Here is a 16,785-nt window from a genome sequence, read left to right as displayed (position 1 = left end):
TGAAATAAAAGTTGTTGTTTGTTTCATCAGCACAGACTTTATGCATATTTTGCAGCTGTAAAAGCCAACAATATTTTTGAAATGGTATCAAAATAGTTTTGGGCTTTATAAGTATCACTTATGAAATCATATTTTCATAGCCTAATACAGTGATTGTATTAGATGAGGGTTGAACCAAATAAAGAACAGATATTGTTACGTTGTTATATTTATTGTAAATGACTCGCTTTGTGTAAGCCAGTGCTGATTGATGCTCATAAGAAACACTAGGGTGACATCTGCATTTGTTTAATAGTCTGTAGTTGTCAATTTTATGGAAGATGGGACGTGTTGGAAGGCTGTGTAAGGTTAAAAAACTGATTGTGTTTTTTAACTTGATTGGTAATTGGATGTCAGTCAAAATTGCCCAAATGAAGAAAAATATTGCCATTCGTGTTTTTTGACCAGAGATTAATGAAAAAGTATCATAAAATATTGATAATAATGAAGACAGAAGATGATTTCTTTATCCTCACATATCATATCGCAAAGCCTTACCTCACAGTCATGTATTGTATGTGTGCTGTTATCTGAAGTAATGGGATATTAAAGAATACAAATCTGCCGAGGTTTTATAAGGGAATGCTGCAGCTAAGTGCGTGTCTCTTTTTGCTTACCTTGTTATTCGTGATCAATATATGACAAGCTCCTTGTAGACGAAGACACTCTATGAGCATCATCTCATCTGGAATTAAAGTGAGTGCCTGACTCAAGGCCTATATCTCTATCTGTCATTGAGTTATTTATGTTGCCTCTAAAGCCCCATCAAACTCTTGAGTATTTTTGGTTTACCAGCTAGCTGCTTGATTTGGCTGTCTCTGTCTGTGAGCCCTCAGTGTGAGGACAGTGGGCCATTCAGTAAGTAGAGAAGGAGGGGCTCAGTCGAGCAGGTGCAGGCCCTCTTTACTCCTTTACTAGGAGCTGGGGAGGGGGGGGAGCAGCTGTGGTCAGGAGGTGATGACATTCTGATATCCGGAGCAGACAGACACCCACTTTCATCTCACACTACTCTGGAAGTTTTGGCTGTAAAACATCAAGTTGTTTCTGAGCAAAAGTTACGGCCATTTATGGAATGTGTTACGCATATCAAAATTATGTTGCTAATGGCTTGTGTTGTTTTTCTCCACAGGTTTTAGGCTGAAAGAAGCAGCCGATAATGCACGACATTTGCTCACTAGCCACACCCACTTCCTGCTTGTAGAGGAAGCGGTTGTGCCAAGATGTCCTCTCATTCCCAGTCTGTGCCGCCAGGCCGGAGAGCTGGACTGGACACACGGCACCCCCCCAACCCTGCCTCTCTACCACTGCAGCTGCAACGGGCACACACGGTAAGGGGCCTGGCACGTGATGCGTTTATTGGCACCACCTGTGGCGCCTCAACATTTTATAGATTTTGCTGTAGTTGCTGCTTGGTCTTTCCCTGCTTGATAGATATTTAGTAAACATGGTATTACCCTGAACCGTTGGAGAGGGTCTGACCCCAGGGGCCCCTACTGGTGTTTTTTCCAACAGAAACATTCCCAGGTTACAATGTAGTGCATACAGAACCCTCATTAGATGCTTGAGTTGAAAGTTCATGTTGTCATCATGGAGTCACCTTGAGGCTTTCCATTCTTTCCACCCACATCGCCTAATTATCAAGATTATGTTCGTCTATGTATTGCGGACAAAGCTGTCTGTGCTTCAAAGACGAGGCCTCAAGGTGATGCAGTAGTTCATTCTCTGACCTTTAGTGATTTTTTTTTTTTCTTGTATGGCGGGAACATTTTAGAATTACCCCCCACAGGATCCCCACAGCTGCACATTTAGTTAATCCTACCCCTCCTTTTTGTTATCACATTGAGGAGGAGATGAGGGATGACGGGCTGTGTCCCACAAACCCCCGGTCGACAGAGGTGCAAGTTTACAGTAACTGTATGTGTTACCCCAGAGAAATGAGAGAAGGAAAGAAAATGACTAGTTATTACAGAGAAATCAACCTGGGCAATGTAGGACTTTTATTCGTTTTTTTCTAATTCAGGGGGCGTTACATCATTCTTAAAGAGAGGAACCATTGCTGATACTTTTTGTTGTTTGTGTTCCAGGAAGTGGGAATGGTCGACTACCACTCTCATGCCAGGGACTACGGTTCGCACCTGTCCCAGCCCCATCGCCGTCGGCCATCCTTGCTTTCAGAATTTCAACCTGGGAATGAGAGGTAGGTTCACTATGCTCATATATATTATAGCATATAGATTCCTCATGCTTTTTTATATTACCGTCTGTACTGGACACAACGTAATATTTTACAGTCTAAAGCAGGGGTCTCAAACTCAAATTACCTGGGGGCCACTGGAGGCAGTATCTGGGTGAGGCTGGGCCGCATCACGTATTCCACAAATCCAAACTTCTCAAATTTCCTTATTAACAGTTATTTAACTTCAATGGGTTCTTCTGAACATGAATAGAATATTGAAGAACATGAACGGTTCTTCTGAACATGCTTTTTCTTGCCTACTTCTTGCTGCCAGATCCGGTACCTCTCGTATCGATTTTTTTTATAAATATTATTATATTAATATGAATATTAAAAAAAGTTTTTAAAGAAATAATTAAAATAAAATATAACAATATAATGTAATCACTAGAAAATTACGGAGCGCCTGTTGACATCGATGGATAACTTACTAATTTGTGGCCAGGCAATAACAAGATAATCTTATATATATAAAAGCTTTCTTAACAACAGCATCACAATTTCATAAATTAATAACAAATGCAGACTTCTAAGATGAACCAAAATAATTATGCACATCGTCACGTACAGTCTGTGGCTTGGTGCGTAAATGTCACCACCAGAGGATGAGGGAATTTAAATCATTAAAATTCATCCACACATATCAGGTGTAAATAATAATGTAAAACAGCCCAGACTGTAAAATGTAGATATTAGCTCAATGACGTGTTATAAACTGCTGCGGTTTAGAATAATCCGTCTGCGTAAAGAAGCTCACAAAACCTCACAGCGCAGCGTGTGCGTAAAGGAGCCGTGGTGTCCCTTGAATTTGCCTTCAATTTAACAAATTGTGTGTGTGTGTCTGTGTGTGTATGTATGTATGTGTGTGTGTGTGTGTGTGTTCCGTTCGTTTTCTCTGATGGACACAGAAGTCGCCTTTGCTCAAGATGCCACTTTATTAATCACTGACACAAAGACTGATACGTCACTGCAGTATCGCCTAAATAAGTCCCACTGCATTGTAAGTGGCATGTGTGTGCTGTCTTAAGCGTCGTTTTATGTGCGTTCCGGGACCTGTGCTCGTTGTACCTGCGCTGTCATATGTACTTAGCGTTCCGGCACCTTGTGATTTACAAATGAAACACTGGATACATCATGACCTGCGCGAAAGAGGGCGGAAAACTATGAATTTCACCCTCCTGCTCTCCGCACATCCAAAGCCACTCTTTTCTCTTCCGGCTCTCTCTCTCGCACTCACTCTCACACACACACACACACACACACACACACACATGACCCCGCCCCCCATGTCACTCACATGCATGCTGCATTCACTGGACAGGCACACAGTAGGAAACCAGAACATCATAACATTGTCCCACACAGAAGATACCAGCGGGGTTGCTAAAATATAAAACTCGCGGGCCGCACTAACATTAAACTTTCATATTAAGGTGGGGGCCACAAAATATCGTCCCGAGGGCCGCAATTGGCCCGCGGGCCGCGAGTTTGAGACCCCTGGTCTAAAGTAACACTGACCAAAATCCCAACCGGAGGCTGTTATTCATGACTCATTTCTCAAACCTTTGCTCGGTTGCGTAAAATGGGGCTTTGTAGATTGTAAGATGCAACACCAGCTGTTAACCTCTATCATCTTTTTAATTTAGTTTTTTTCTTGATGGTGCTACAGGCAAAAGCCTCTTCTGCATCATCTGACTTTGTTTTGAGGAGTTGAGTACGATTGCGACTCTCCTTAGACTCTCTCCGTTTTCTTGGACATGATTCTTGTCTAGGTGATAAAAGAGGTTAGCAGTGATTCAGATTGTTTTGGAGACAAGTCGGCAGCATGATTTACAAAGTTTGGTGGACTGCTCCCTCTGTCTTTTTCATACCAAGACTTTTAAAGTTTCATTAATGGATATACACCAGACCGATACAATTACTGTAACTTTTACTGAAAAATTGCAGCATTACTTTAGTATATATCCTCTTCAACATCCTTCACTGCTGATGATGTTATTTTTAATATCATACATTTTTCAGATACGAGATGCATGATGTGGTATTCACTGTTCTACTGAAAGCACTCACATGAAAATGTTACTATTGGCCCCTTTTAATGTTTGTCCTTGAGTCTTGATGGCTGCGGGACAAAGCATGCTCATTGGAAGCTTCATGCAGGCTGTATTTTTATGCAGTATTATTCTACTAAAGCCTCTGCCTGTTAACCCTCCCCCAGTGTAATCCTTATGTAATTGGCTTCCGCAAGCCGTTTCTCTGTAATGTTGTGCTAAACGGCTCTGCAGGGCAATGGAGCTTGCAGAGTTCTTGCCATCTTCAAAAGACCAAGAGTAAGTCAAGCAAAGCATTGTGTGAATAGTACTCTCTCCCTGGAGACTCAGGTTTTGTACCCACCAAAAGTGGTTTATTATTTATATAGTCATGTTTTTTTTGAGGATGAGTCTTGAGGAGTACTTATTAATAATATATGTGCTGGCCATGAATTTTGCAGAGGATAAGTCACAAGAATATTTTTTTCTCTCCAGTTTAATCTCAGGTCACCTTAATGCATATGTGAAAACATGAAAGGAGAAACAATTTTCGATTTCAAGAGGTCGATTTTTACTAGAAGTATCCTAGCAGATACTTGTTACATGAACAGTACGCTGGCTCTGGAGTGGGGGCTGTCTTTTTCAAGATGTGTCAAATAATTTGTATGTCTGGAACGCAATGGAGTAGCAGCAGCAGACAGCAGATGGTAGAATGAGTCTGTTGTGGTGTGTGTCGCTGATGCGTGTTGTGTCCGTGTCTCTAAGTATCAATCAAATGGGATTATGCACAGAGCTGTGATCCAGGCACTGTTTAATGGTTAGCTTAGCCTAGCACACATTCTGGGAACACTGGGTCATAAACACCACGCTGTTCAGCTGCAATCCACTAGCTCCTGATTTCCTGACACCTTTCATTCAATCACAGCAGCTTTCGCTCTCACTCAGTCACTCTCCATAATATCTGTTTTTCCAAGACGGATGCCATGTGCGACATCACCAGCAGAACAGTGGAGTTGTTTTTCCCAAAAAAAAAAAAAAAAACATCAAATCAAATCAAAAAAGAAGTGAGTAGCAGTTAGCCCATGTTTCATTCTGGGGACTGAGATAAACCGCTACTTTTGCTGCTAGGCGATTGTGGGTGGGGAGGCTTTCAGTTGAATATTTCAGGCCTTTAGCATTCCTATAGAGAGCTTAGAATCCAATCTAAAGCCCTTATTCTGCAAGTCTGAATAGTGTAATTCTGGCCTTGGCAATCCTTCAATCTATTCTCCTCTCAAATGCGTGCTTGTCTTTTCATAAGTCTCAGTAATTCTGCACACCACGTCCACATTTATAGAATGCTCGGGGTTCTTCACATTCTGACAGTAAATGTGAGAATAATATAGCCTTGTGCTTTCCTTAAAGAATGGCTTTATCTCCTCTTCAGTGAGACAGATCTATGCATCCTTCTTCCGCTCTGTAACTGTATTTGACCTAAGGCAAGAGGAAAATGTGCCATTTAGTTATTGCTCCAAGTGTACCCTAATTACAGGTCCGAAAACCACAACAGTATAATCATCGGTGAGCCACTGTGCTGGTTGTTTGTTTCATCCTCCTCTTTACTCCAGGCGATATCTCAGACTCTCCGCCTCTTCCCATCTGTCTGAGATCAGCCAGGCTACTTGACAACGGGAGTGAATACATTTTATTGCAAGAATAACGAGACAGAGAAACCACTTTTGCTCAGAACCAAGAAGAAACAATAATACCAAATTAGTGTTCACTAAATGTGATTATTGTCGTATATCAGTTATGAATTATTGTACTAAAAGGGTATAAACGACAACGTAGCACTGTGTGTTTTGATTATAGGCCTCAATAAGTATACAAGTGCAAAAATGATTCCAACTGTTATACCTAATTCTTATCCCATTTTATTATGACCTATGCTTTTAGTAAGGTTTAAAAAATGTATTTATTGCTGTTTAACAAGGTTCCATTTCTTTGATACTTGTCAATATTATTAGTTTTTGTACAATATTTCCACACATGCCTTTTTTGGTGTTTTTTTTTTTTTAATTATTTCTAAATAATAACGGACCTAGCCACATACAAGGTCCTGGTTTCTAACTCTTCCTTACGCAACACATTTTAATAATTTTTAGAATGCTCTATTGCCCAGCACTACTATATAATTTTTCAGACAAATAGATTTTCAGAAAACTGCTCTCAGTAACTGTATCCTTGATTTGAATGTAAGTTTTGTGTTTACCATGTGAACACAGGTGGTGGATTCCATCTACTGTCCCTTTCCTCCTCTGGTCTCTATCAGTTTCAGTCGTCCAAACTGTGGTGCAGTTAGCCTTGCTTCACTCTCTCTGTTAGCTGTCCCTGCCCCGCTCACAGCTGTGCTGAGCTGCTCCTCTGGGGAGCGAAAGAGAGATTGGCATCCGATGCACTTTCACTGTAGCAGGCGTCTATCAGCACACAAGATCCCCGTTCTTGTCGTAATGGGGCCCAAGCCAGTAAGATAGCGATGGAGCTGTTGTGGACAGTTGTGTGTTTTGTTGCCCCCCACCCTCTCCTCCCCACATGCTCCAGCCCCCTCTCCCTCTACACACATCTCTTTCTCTCATCCTCCAGACAAATCCTCCCTGGGGATCAGCTTATTCTGCACGCTCACAAGAGGGAGAGGAGAAAGAAAGAGGGAGAAAAGGATGGGGCTGGGGAGGGGGGGGGGGGGGGGGGGGCTGGAGCTTGATGATGTGATTATGTAAGTGCCAGGCTCTATGGAGATGAGGAAGTGTGTGACTGAATGAGTCAGAAAAATGTGTTCCGGGAGGGGGCCGTTACACACCAGCTTGATATCAATTTTGGCCCTCTCTTTTTTGAGGTACTATTCAGGCAATTGCACAGATAAACATCCACAGTCAGTTTCTGTCCTTGGCACCCCAAGACACTGTTCAACATGCAGAGTCTGTCTCGCTTATTACATAACTGAACTGACATATCTCTCCCTTGTGAAAACCTCTGGTGTAGTCATAGGATGGTCCCCATTGTTACGCCACCCCACCAGCACCCTGCAAGACAGAGACAGGCTCCATGTTCTCTGGCACATGGAAAACCACACACTAGGCCATTGTGGGCCTGGACCAGCAATTATGGTTGTGTTTTCCCTCTTCTCTTAAGAAGCCACTTCCATTTTGACACTGGCATAGAAGTTGCTCACATTCTGGCATGTGCCTCCAGGGCAAACAGGAGAAAACTCCTCTCTTAGAAAGAACAGAGAGCCATTTACAAGTGGGCTAATAAAATTTCCCACATCTAAGTAGCGGGTGCATTTAACATTCGGAAGCTATCATTTGACTACACGCTAAGAGCCCGCTCTGTTGGTGTTCTCCATCTTGATGCTGGGTATTCCCCCCGAATGTACGAATAGGACTGGGCAATACAGATAAAAGTTACATCAAGATAAAAATGTTCATGTCAGTTGGGATCAATGATGATCACAGTAAATCTTACATTCTTATTTCTTTAAAGTTGCTAAACAAAATCTGCTCCCGAGTGAAGGTTGTGGTATTAAACTCCTTAATGAGCAGTGAATGACAGACACTTAAGGCCGGCGCATGCTTCTGCAACTGTGTCTGCGGTTTGTCACGCAGCTGTGTCGAAGGACTCTTTTTAATTTATGGTTCTCCAAGCGTTGCGCATGTTACAAAGCAATTCACCGCCAGAACACTAGGTGGAGTAACGTTTTTTGTTGAAGACGGCCTTAGAGACACCATCTTTGTGTGTGGCAGTCGTCGTCGACTGTTTATTTACACTGCCACTGCTCCTCATAGCCTTTTTCTGGCGGACAAATCTGCCAGTCACTGACGGGTTATGCAAGTGGACATACTTTCGGATCTCTTCTGTCAAACGCTCTTCTATTTGATCCATATTCGTTCTTCTAAATCTTCCCTGGTTTCTGCGAAATGCGACTCCGGAAAGGATGTAGTTAGCAGACCAATCACAGCCTTGCGGGCTGCGTGAGTCTTGCGGAGCTTTGCCGTATAGTTAGAAAAATTGGGCGACGCATGTAAGCACGTAAGGGGCCCGGAAGGGCTCTTGCGCTTGCGGGCCCATGAAAACGCAGCAGCATGCGCCGGCCTTTAACAGATTTAATGCAATCTATGGCCATAACTGGGTTGCAAGTGCACAAAGTTCACTCTCTCGCACAACAGACTTGGATGACAGGTACACAGACTAAAGTGTGAAAGATAAGTTCTTGCATGATGGAGAAAATGGCATTTTATGCCACTTGTTGATATGTGTACAATTGCAACTATAACTATAAGCTCTGACTGCATTGACAACTAAAATGTTTTTTTGGACTGGAGCACTAGTGATCATGCCAAAGAAAATTTGGTTCATTAAAATACAGGGCTGGGGCGAAGCATCAACATCATCGATTAAGTTTATACGTCCACTTGCGAGACTTGTGTCTACACGTGGAAGGTGGCAGCGCACAGCCAAAGCATGGATTCAACTGAAGAGTAAGCTGAAGCGAAAATACACATTCTTAACATCAAAAGGCGAACCGCGGTCCGAACTGGACCCTGACTCCGCTCTATACGAACACTTTTATTAGATTGTGACGGAGCGATTCTATATTAACATTCTCATACCCTAGTCTTATTTTAACCTGCACAGCTTTTTCAGAGTTTACTTCTCTCACTGAACAATAGAAGGTAGGAAAAAAGTGTTTTTTTGGTTTTTATTGTCAGATTTTCTTTGGATTTAAGAGAAGATGATTAAATAAATATAAATGATACACATTCCGTATACGTTTTTTGATGAATTCATTATTTTATTATTAAATACTAGCACCACACTTAAAGCAGATCACCAGATCAAAGTGCAGTATAATTGGTGGCAATCCCTGCCATCTACATCAGTTCTAGTTTTAGCTTTGTGTGTGTGACCTTTGACCACCAAGCATTGCCTGCAAAGCTCCACACAAGAGCAGCTCCTCCATATGCTGTGATATTTAAAACTATTAGATGGTAGTGTTACAGTGAGTCATTTTTTCCAGTATTCTTGCTTCCCATTTTTTCCACTCTGCGCGATTCAATAACCCATTACATGTGCCAAATTTGCAGAGAAATAGTCTTCAATGATTACTTTATGATGATGATGATGATATTTGGAACCAAAGCAAGCAAGCTGGTGTTGGAGTGTAGCCTTTAACTCAACAGTAAAGATTTAGGTCAGGATGATCTCCGGATCTAGCAGTCATTTTGTGCTTTTGTGCAAATGTGTCTGTGTAGTTCAATGCATCATATATGAATAGGATTTAAATTGAACACAGTGTTCACACAAAGCAAGCACCAAGACTCATCTCTTGCTCAGAAGACCAGTATTGTCTAAATGTTACTGATGTCTTCACACCTCATATTATTTAACCTGGGGTATAAGTTTGTTTTGACACAACACCTTATTGATTCTTTTTATGGCGTTTGCCCATTTATTTGATTGATTTTCTCATGCAGTTTGATCCACATTTCACTTGAATGTTTGTCCTGCTACTGAGGTCTAGTCCAACAACAGCAGTCCAATTCCCAAACTTCACACATGGTCCTTATCTGTCATTAAGGTTTTCTCATCCAACAGTACCAGATTTGGCTCAATTTTCATTCGTTTTAACTTGAATTAATTTACCTTAGCAACAGTTGTACCATAGCATTACTTCAATGTTAGCTGAATAGTAGATACAGTATTGTATGTATGTTATATACAATATAGCCTAGCTAACATATAGCCCAGCTAACATGTGTGTGCTAACACACCTACAGTTAGTTAACATGTATGACTATTGGAAAATTTGTGGGAGTCGGGGTCTATACTGATATTAGAGAGTACAATTTTTTGTGTGTGTATACATGTAAAAAATTGCCACGGAATCCAAAAATGTCAATTTAAAGTTGTGATGGTCTTGATATTTTACAGGTAAAACACAAATACAACCAAATAAATTAAACTTAAAAAATGAAAAGAAAAACTTATCTAAAATGTAAACTAAAATGCACTTTTCTACAATGTTTATTCTGTAGAAATACAAGTTTTCACATCGGCACGCAGGAAACAGTGCAGATACAGATTTGTCTTTTAAAAGGTTCCATTCTGCCCTTTTTTTCTATTGACCAACTGATGATTATCATCAGTAGTTACATCAGAAGCAAAACACGTCTTATCACCAAACCATATAAACAATCGCAGTAGCTTTCTCTACCTTTCTCTAATCTGAGACATTTGTGTTTTTTCTGTTGCAGAGGACAAGAGCAGCATATCCGCTATGAACACATATACCTGCAAGATCCCGGCACCCACTCAGAGTTGGAGTATGTGGAAGTCAAAAGGCCTCGTCTAGAGATGGGACCCGAATCTATGATGAGAAGCTCGTCCCACCGGCAACCAATGCCTATGGGAGGGGCAGAGGATATGGCAAAGGTCAGTAGAACATTTGAACAGTTTGAGATATTTTCGTTCAAGATGGTCAACAAGAAAACGACAAAATCCTAACTATAGAGTAAGATAATTGATTTGTTCACATTGATTAATTAACAAGCTGTCTATTATCATAATAATAAAAAAATTAAAAATAAATCCTAGCCATACACTAGTGTTTTATAAGTGCCTCAAGGGGATACTCATGCACAGGAAGATTTTGAAAAATGAAGATTCATAAAGTGGATTCTTCTTCTCAAAAAAAGCTGTGACTGCATTCTCAAGATCCTGTGTTTTTCTTTTTTGGCTGAATCTCACCGGGCTCCCTCGGAGTCACAGAGGATGTTATTAAAGATGCTGCACCAGAAGTCATGAAGGAGATTCTGTATCATAGGAGCTTGTGCTCTGTTTGCAGCAGTGGGAAGACTAAGGGAGTTGTGAAACAGCAATTTATAAATAATGGAGCTGACCTAGATTTCAAAAGACAGAGGAAGAAAGTGTGTGAACTGCACAGCAAAACGACTTGCTCGCAGCGTAGATCTGCTGGTGGGGAAGTGTTCCTGACATTGCAGAGAGTGCTATAGACTGCCAGGGGAGGCAGGCAGCCAAAGAGTGGTAAATAGATACAGCAATAACAGAGGGTACAGGGGAAAAAAACACTCACTTCTAAGCTAGCAGGCAAATTTTCAGGAATGCCAGTAATTCCCCTCAGAGCAGCGAGGACTGTACTAAACCCGTTATATAAGTCATGTCAGATGCAATCACTGCATGGAACAAGTGCATCCAATGATACTGCGACAGAGGGGGAGATGCAACTGAAAAAGAGGCAAAGGGCAATTGTAGAGAGGCACAGATAAAGGGGGGGAAAGACAGGGAGGGACAAAGAAACAAAGAAGAGTGAGTAGGCTAGTAGTATAAGACAAAGCTGAGGCTTGCATCATGACTCACATGGACAGTGAGTCAGAGGAGGACAAAAGCAACACTTTGCTACTGTATGCCCTAGTACGCCACAGTCATGGTTTAAAAAAACGAATGAGAAGAAGAGACTTTACAAGTGTATTCACAACATTTCCATGCATACCATATTTGCAATAAATAGTTTAAAGAGTGAGCAGTGTTGGTGATCTTGGAATATTTATCTAGTGAGAAAAAGCTACAAGTGACAAACTACAGCAAAACAGCAACAATGGTCAAATGTGCAGATATGGCCTTTCTGAAAGACTAAATTGGTGATCAGGTGGTCTGATATGCAGCTGCTGTCAATATTAGGTTGTCACAGATATTTTGGTATCAGTGTGTATGTAGGTAACAAGTTAGGTGACTTTGTTTTGCAGCGCTGTCACCTGAGTCATGATTGATCAGACCCAATCAGGAAGCTCATTTCTATACTATATAGGATGTCGAAAACAGGATGTTTATATTTCCATGTTGTCGAGAACGCAAACATTTTAAGACTACGTGAGTGATCCTACAGGCTGGTGCTGAGTAAACAGAACAGACCTACATCATAACCCCAAGTGGTAATAAAAAAATGACAGGACGCATGCACAGCCGGAGACATCAAGCAGAGGAATGTTTCTAAATGTGCCAGGCTTTTCGAGGTCATATAAGCTATAAGCTGTGCTGGGCCAAAGGCTTAACTGTTGACCTGTGACCTTTTCGCACGATGTCACTGGTGCAGTTGATGTTAATTTGCTGCTGCACTGTAATCACAATCAAAGGATGATATAGGGCACAAGACCAGGTGGAAAACTGAAGTCTCAGACAGCGTAGTCTGATTTTCACGTGATAGTTTTGTGCCAAACGTGTTGTGTAATAACATAACATAGAATTATTTTCCGGAGAGACATGTCTGGCATGCTGAGCTGTAACACAGGATAAGAAGAGTGGTGCGTTTGACAAGATCATGCCATTCAATAACCCGTTCTCTTTTTTTCCCCTTTTTTGTATGTGTGTTGATTTTTATTGTGACTAAATGGGTTTGGCAGTGTTTTGGTTCTTCATCTACGACAGCCCTCAAACATCCTCCGGCATTGACCTTTTCCAATCACTGCAGGTCTACAGGGATGTAACGCAGCCTGCCTAGTCCAGATTAGTCCATTTACATAACCCTCATTTTAGATGTTTAAAAATAATTTAAAAACACATTTAGTCATTTATGGAGGGGGTAGAATGGTCATCCTCCAACCAGAAGGTCGGCGGTTCATTCCTCAGTCTTCACTATCTGCATGCTGAACCCCTTAATGGCCCTTCATAGATGTTGATTACACAAATTGTAGGTTGCTTTGGATAAAAGAGTCAAATGAAATATAATGTAATATTCTGGATAAAACAGCCATCCATTCACTCTACACTGTTTTCAGTACGATGTCTCCACAGGAGTCAAATGTTTTTCTGCTCAAAACAAAAACTCTTTTTTGTAGGTGTTTTAGGTCAAGGCAACATTTTGGCAAATCTCAATGAATAACAATCTGCCTAAGAATGTAGGTGAATTAAATTTCCCATTAGATAGCTGATGCATTTCGGTCAAAGTGTTCCATCTCTTTTGTTCTCCACACAAACTGTTTACCTGTGGGCAATCACAGTCTGCTCTAACCTGAGTGGTCAAACTAGACATGAAAAACAGATAGCTGCAGACCCCTCTCTCCCTCGCATACAAATACAGCATAATCACTTGCTTAGCTAGGGTGCAAAAGTCTGTTTTGTAACTTATACAGTCCACAGAATCTGAAAAGGCTACTTTACTTTCTGATCTAATGAAGTAAACTAAAACATCCGATCTATGTGGACGAGTAGGGAGAAAGTACTGTTCCTCAAGTTATAAATCAAATTTACTTGACATTGCATCCCTTTATCCACAGTTTTTTTGTTTGAGGTTTGACTGGCCTTGATCCTCTGTAGTTGTTTATCACCACCTGCCTGGAAAATCCTGCTAAATGACAGTGCACAGAGAGAACACCGACTTAGGAGTACTGTACTTGAAAGATCGGTTGTTGAATGAATTACTTCTCTCTTCTCTTTTATAAGTACAGCTGCTCATTTGATAAGCCACACGGTGTACTGCTTGACTGACAGACACACACCAATTTCAATTTCATACCAGAAGGCATGGCTACTAAGCACCTGCTAAATCTGATCAACACACACTTGACACCACCCTTAAGATTTTGCCTCTACACCCTGAGAGTATTTCACATTTCAAAAAAAGTTTCCAAAGCAGAGCCACCTGCCATTGTTCTGGTGTATACTCTTAGCCAAGGGAGGCTGTGACCTCGTATTCATTAATGTGGTCTAGTGACACTGAGACACTGGCTTTCATTACCCAGAGGACTTAATTACTGGTGTGTGTTACCTTCCCAAATGGATACACATACTTTGTTTGGATGATTTCATCCGGAGTAATTTTCAGCATTTGTATTTAGAGGAAGACAAGAAATGGAAGTGTGAAAGTTCATTCCTCTGACACAGTCAAGATATATCAAGAGGGTCTTTATGCTCTGTAGGATGAACGACACCTTAAATTGTGTTTAATTTCTAACAAATTTATTGTGTTTGACTTTTTCTAGAATTTAAGATTGAAAAATACTGTGGCCGATAATATAATATAACATTTTAACATCAAAACATGTAACATTTTCTCTGTTGCTCATCCGTAGGAGCGTGGAAGTGCCATGGGAAAGCTGGAACCCATATCCCCCGTGAGCCCAGTCCACATGGACCCTGACTTGGATCTTCTGCCGGCTCGCTTCTCTAAGGAGGAGCTCATCCAGAACATGGATCGAGTGGACAGGGAGATCACGATGGTGGAGCAGCAGATCTGCAAACTGCGCAAGAAACAGGTCAGCACACCTCTGAAATTCGATTTTAGATTATATTGGCTTGGTTTGGGTTTAGAGAGAGCAGTCTGAAATTTGCCTGTTCTGTCTAGCATCTCATCCTGGGCTAATCCAGCTCTGCCATGAACTACTTTTGCGTTAAAAAAGATTTATATTTCTGCCACTAAAGTTATACTCAGAGCTGTGTTAGTTCACACTTAAAATGAACTAGTACAAAGTTCAGTTCATGCAGATGAAAATGAAGTTAGTTCACACTTAAAATGAACTAGTACAAAGTTCAGTTCATGCAGATGAAAATGAACTAGTTCACGTTCATAGTTTATTTTTAAAATGTTCAGCTAAGTTCACGATTCCAATACAGAACTAGTTCATGATTATTTGTTGCATTTGTTATTGGGATGATTTATCTGACAAACTTACGATATATTGTTTAGTTATGACCGTCATGTCACGTGTTGTACTGAGCATAAAATGTGGACGAGTCATTTTTCACGAGTTAATGCAACCTCATAAACTCTGGAGCGATTTAAACAAACACTAAGTGACTTTATGTAATGATCAGGTCCTGATAACTAGTGATTAGTATTTATTAGTCAACGTGAGAGCAGAGTGGAGGAGGACACAGAAACTCCAGCTCGGTACAAACCTCTATACAGTCTATGGTACAAACCAACTGCAGCTTCTGCAGCCTATTATCTCACTGGGTGTGTCGCTCTGAGCGAGTGAGTGGGTGCATGGGGGCGGAGCCTTGGGGCCTGTGTGTGTGTGCACTGTCTGGGAGCAAACACACATACACACACACACACACACACACACACACACACACACACACACACACACACACACACACACACACACACACACACACAATTGGAATGCAGCATTAAATGTTGCATTAATAACAACACTGGAGCCAATCTTATATACAGACTTTGGCCTACAATGAATCAGATGATCATACATCAGTCAGTCAACATGCATCAACTCGATGTTGTACCGTATATTACAATGTTGCAAATTGAGGTTTGAATAAAGTGTTGATATGTCACAGTTTGTAGGCACATTACGAGTAGTAAAGTAATATTGTTGTATTACAACTGCAAGACTTAATCAATGTTTTAGAGGGAACATTTGGACCAGAGATATTTTTAGAAACTAGATTATGTCAAACCAATTTGTCTAAATCCTGAAAAAAGAACAAATAAATAGCCATACAACCGGAGATTACATTTTTATTCTTCCTTCACCTTATCAGAAGAATGTAAAAGGTGCGTACAGCTTGTCATGCAGTTGAGAGTGGCTAACCCTTTTTTAAGTGTTTCTTAGGGGAGTTTCAGGAACATAGAGGTTATTTGTGCACAACCCATAAAACAATATGATAGCTGGAAGTGTGATGTAATTCATGTGCATTCTGCAGATATTTTTAGCCGGCTTGCAGAGATGACTTAAACCACTACCGGTTAATAAGTAGTGATTTTTCATGCATATGGACGAGCTGGCATCCTTGTTAATTTTTGATTCTAGTCTCAGCGTTTCAATTGTTTAATATGTTCATGTGCAATGTTCCAATGCTCCCTGCCAGGGTACAGTTGTTATTGGTTCAACAAAGTCTTGAAACAGAATTTGACGTTATAATCGCTGCATTCAAGCTTGAAGGTGTTTGTTGCTCACTGTACCACAGTTCTATACACGCACTCTTCCAGGCAGCTGCATTCCCTCTTTTCTCCTCTTCTCTGCAGCGTTTTATTTAAGAGAAAAGTAGGTTAAAAATATATAAGGCTATAAATAACTGCTTCCCCAGGGGGGAGGAGGATTATGATGGAATTTTTTTTTTGTTAGCTAAACCACTCGTATTCCTGCAACACAGTCTCCTTGGTGGCAGCCGGCCATGTTTACTGGAGAACTGTATGGTTGAGCTCACTCATGTAGGCCCCTCCTGCACCATAGATGCCATTACACCGTTCATTAGACTTAATTATGAAGAAAAAGCAAATGTAGCATTAAGGTAATGTATTGTTGAAAGTTTTTATAATTTATTTCTGGTCTCATTGATGCCTTTTATCTAATTGGTTACTATTTTTCTATACTATTTACACCACAGCAGCTTGGGGTAGCACTGGTTTCACAGACTGACAGCTCAGAGTTTTACTGCCCATTGAATTGATGAGTTCCAAGTCCT

The 16,785-nt window shown here is 40.9% G+C and overlaps 1 protein-coding gene across 9 annotated transcripts in view; it reads left to right on the top strand.

Annotated features, from left to right (window-relative positions):
* Window positions 1-16,785, top strand: part of ncor2 (nuclear receptor corepressor 2) — an 85,892-nt gene that overhangs the window by 17,850 nt on the left and 51,257 nt on the right. For all 9 annotated transcript variants that reach the window (XM_053421848.1, XM_053421851.1, XM_053421849.1 and 6 more), the window contains exons 2-5: window positions 1,169-1,367; window positions 2,124-2,236; window positions 10,596-10,773; window positions 14,427-14,609. In XM_053421848.1, the coding sequence (XP_053277823.1) occupies window positions 1,260-1,367; window positions 2,124-2,236; window positions 10,596-10,773; window positions 14,427-14,609 (582 nt within the window). In that variant the 5' untranslated portion in view covers window positions 1,169-1,259. The remainder of the gene's footprint in view (window positions 1-1,168; window positions 1,368-2,123; window positions 2,237-10,595; window positions 10,774-14,426; window positions 14,610-16,785) is intronic.

The sequence above is a fragment of the Pleuronectes platessa genome, chromosome 4, assembly GCF_947347685.1.
Source record: "Pleuronectes platessa chromosome 4, fPlePla1.1, whole genome shotgun sequence".
Lineage (NCBI taxonomy): Eukaryota > Metazoa > Chordata > Actinopteri > Pleuronectiformes > Pleuronectidae > Pleuronectes > Pleuronectes platessa.
Note: the sequence above shows the minus strand (reverse complement) of the source record. Positions and strands in the feature narration are given on the sequence as shown.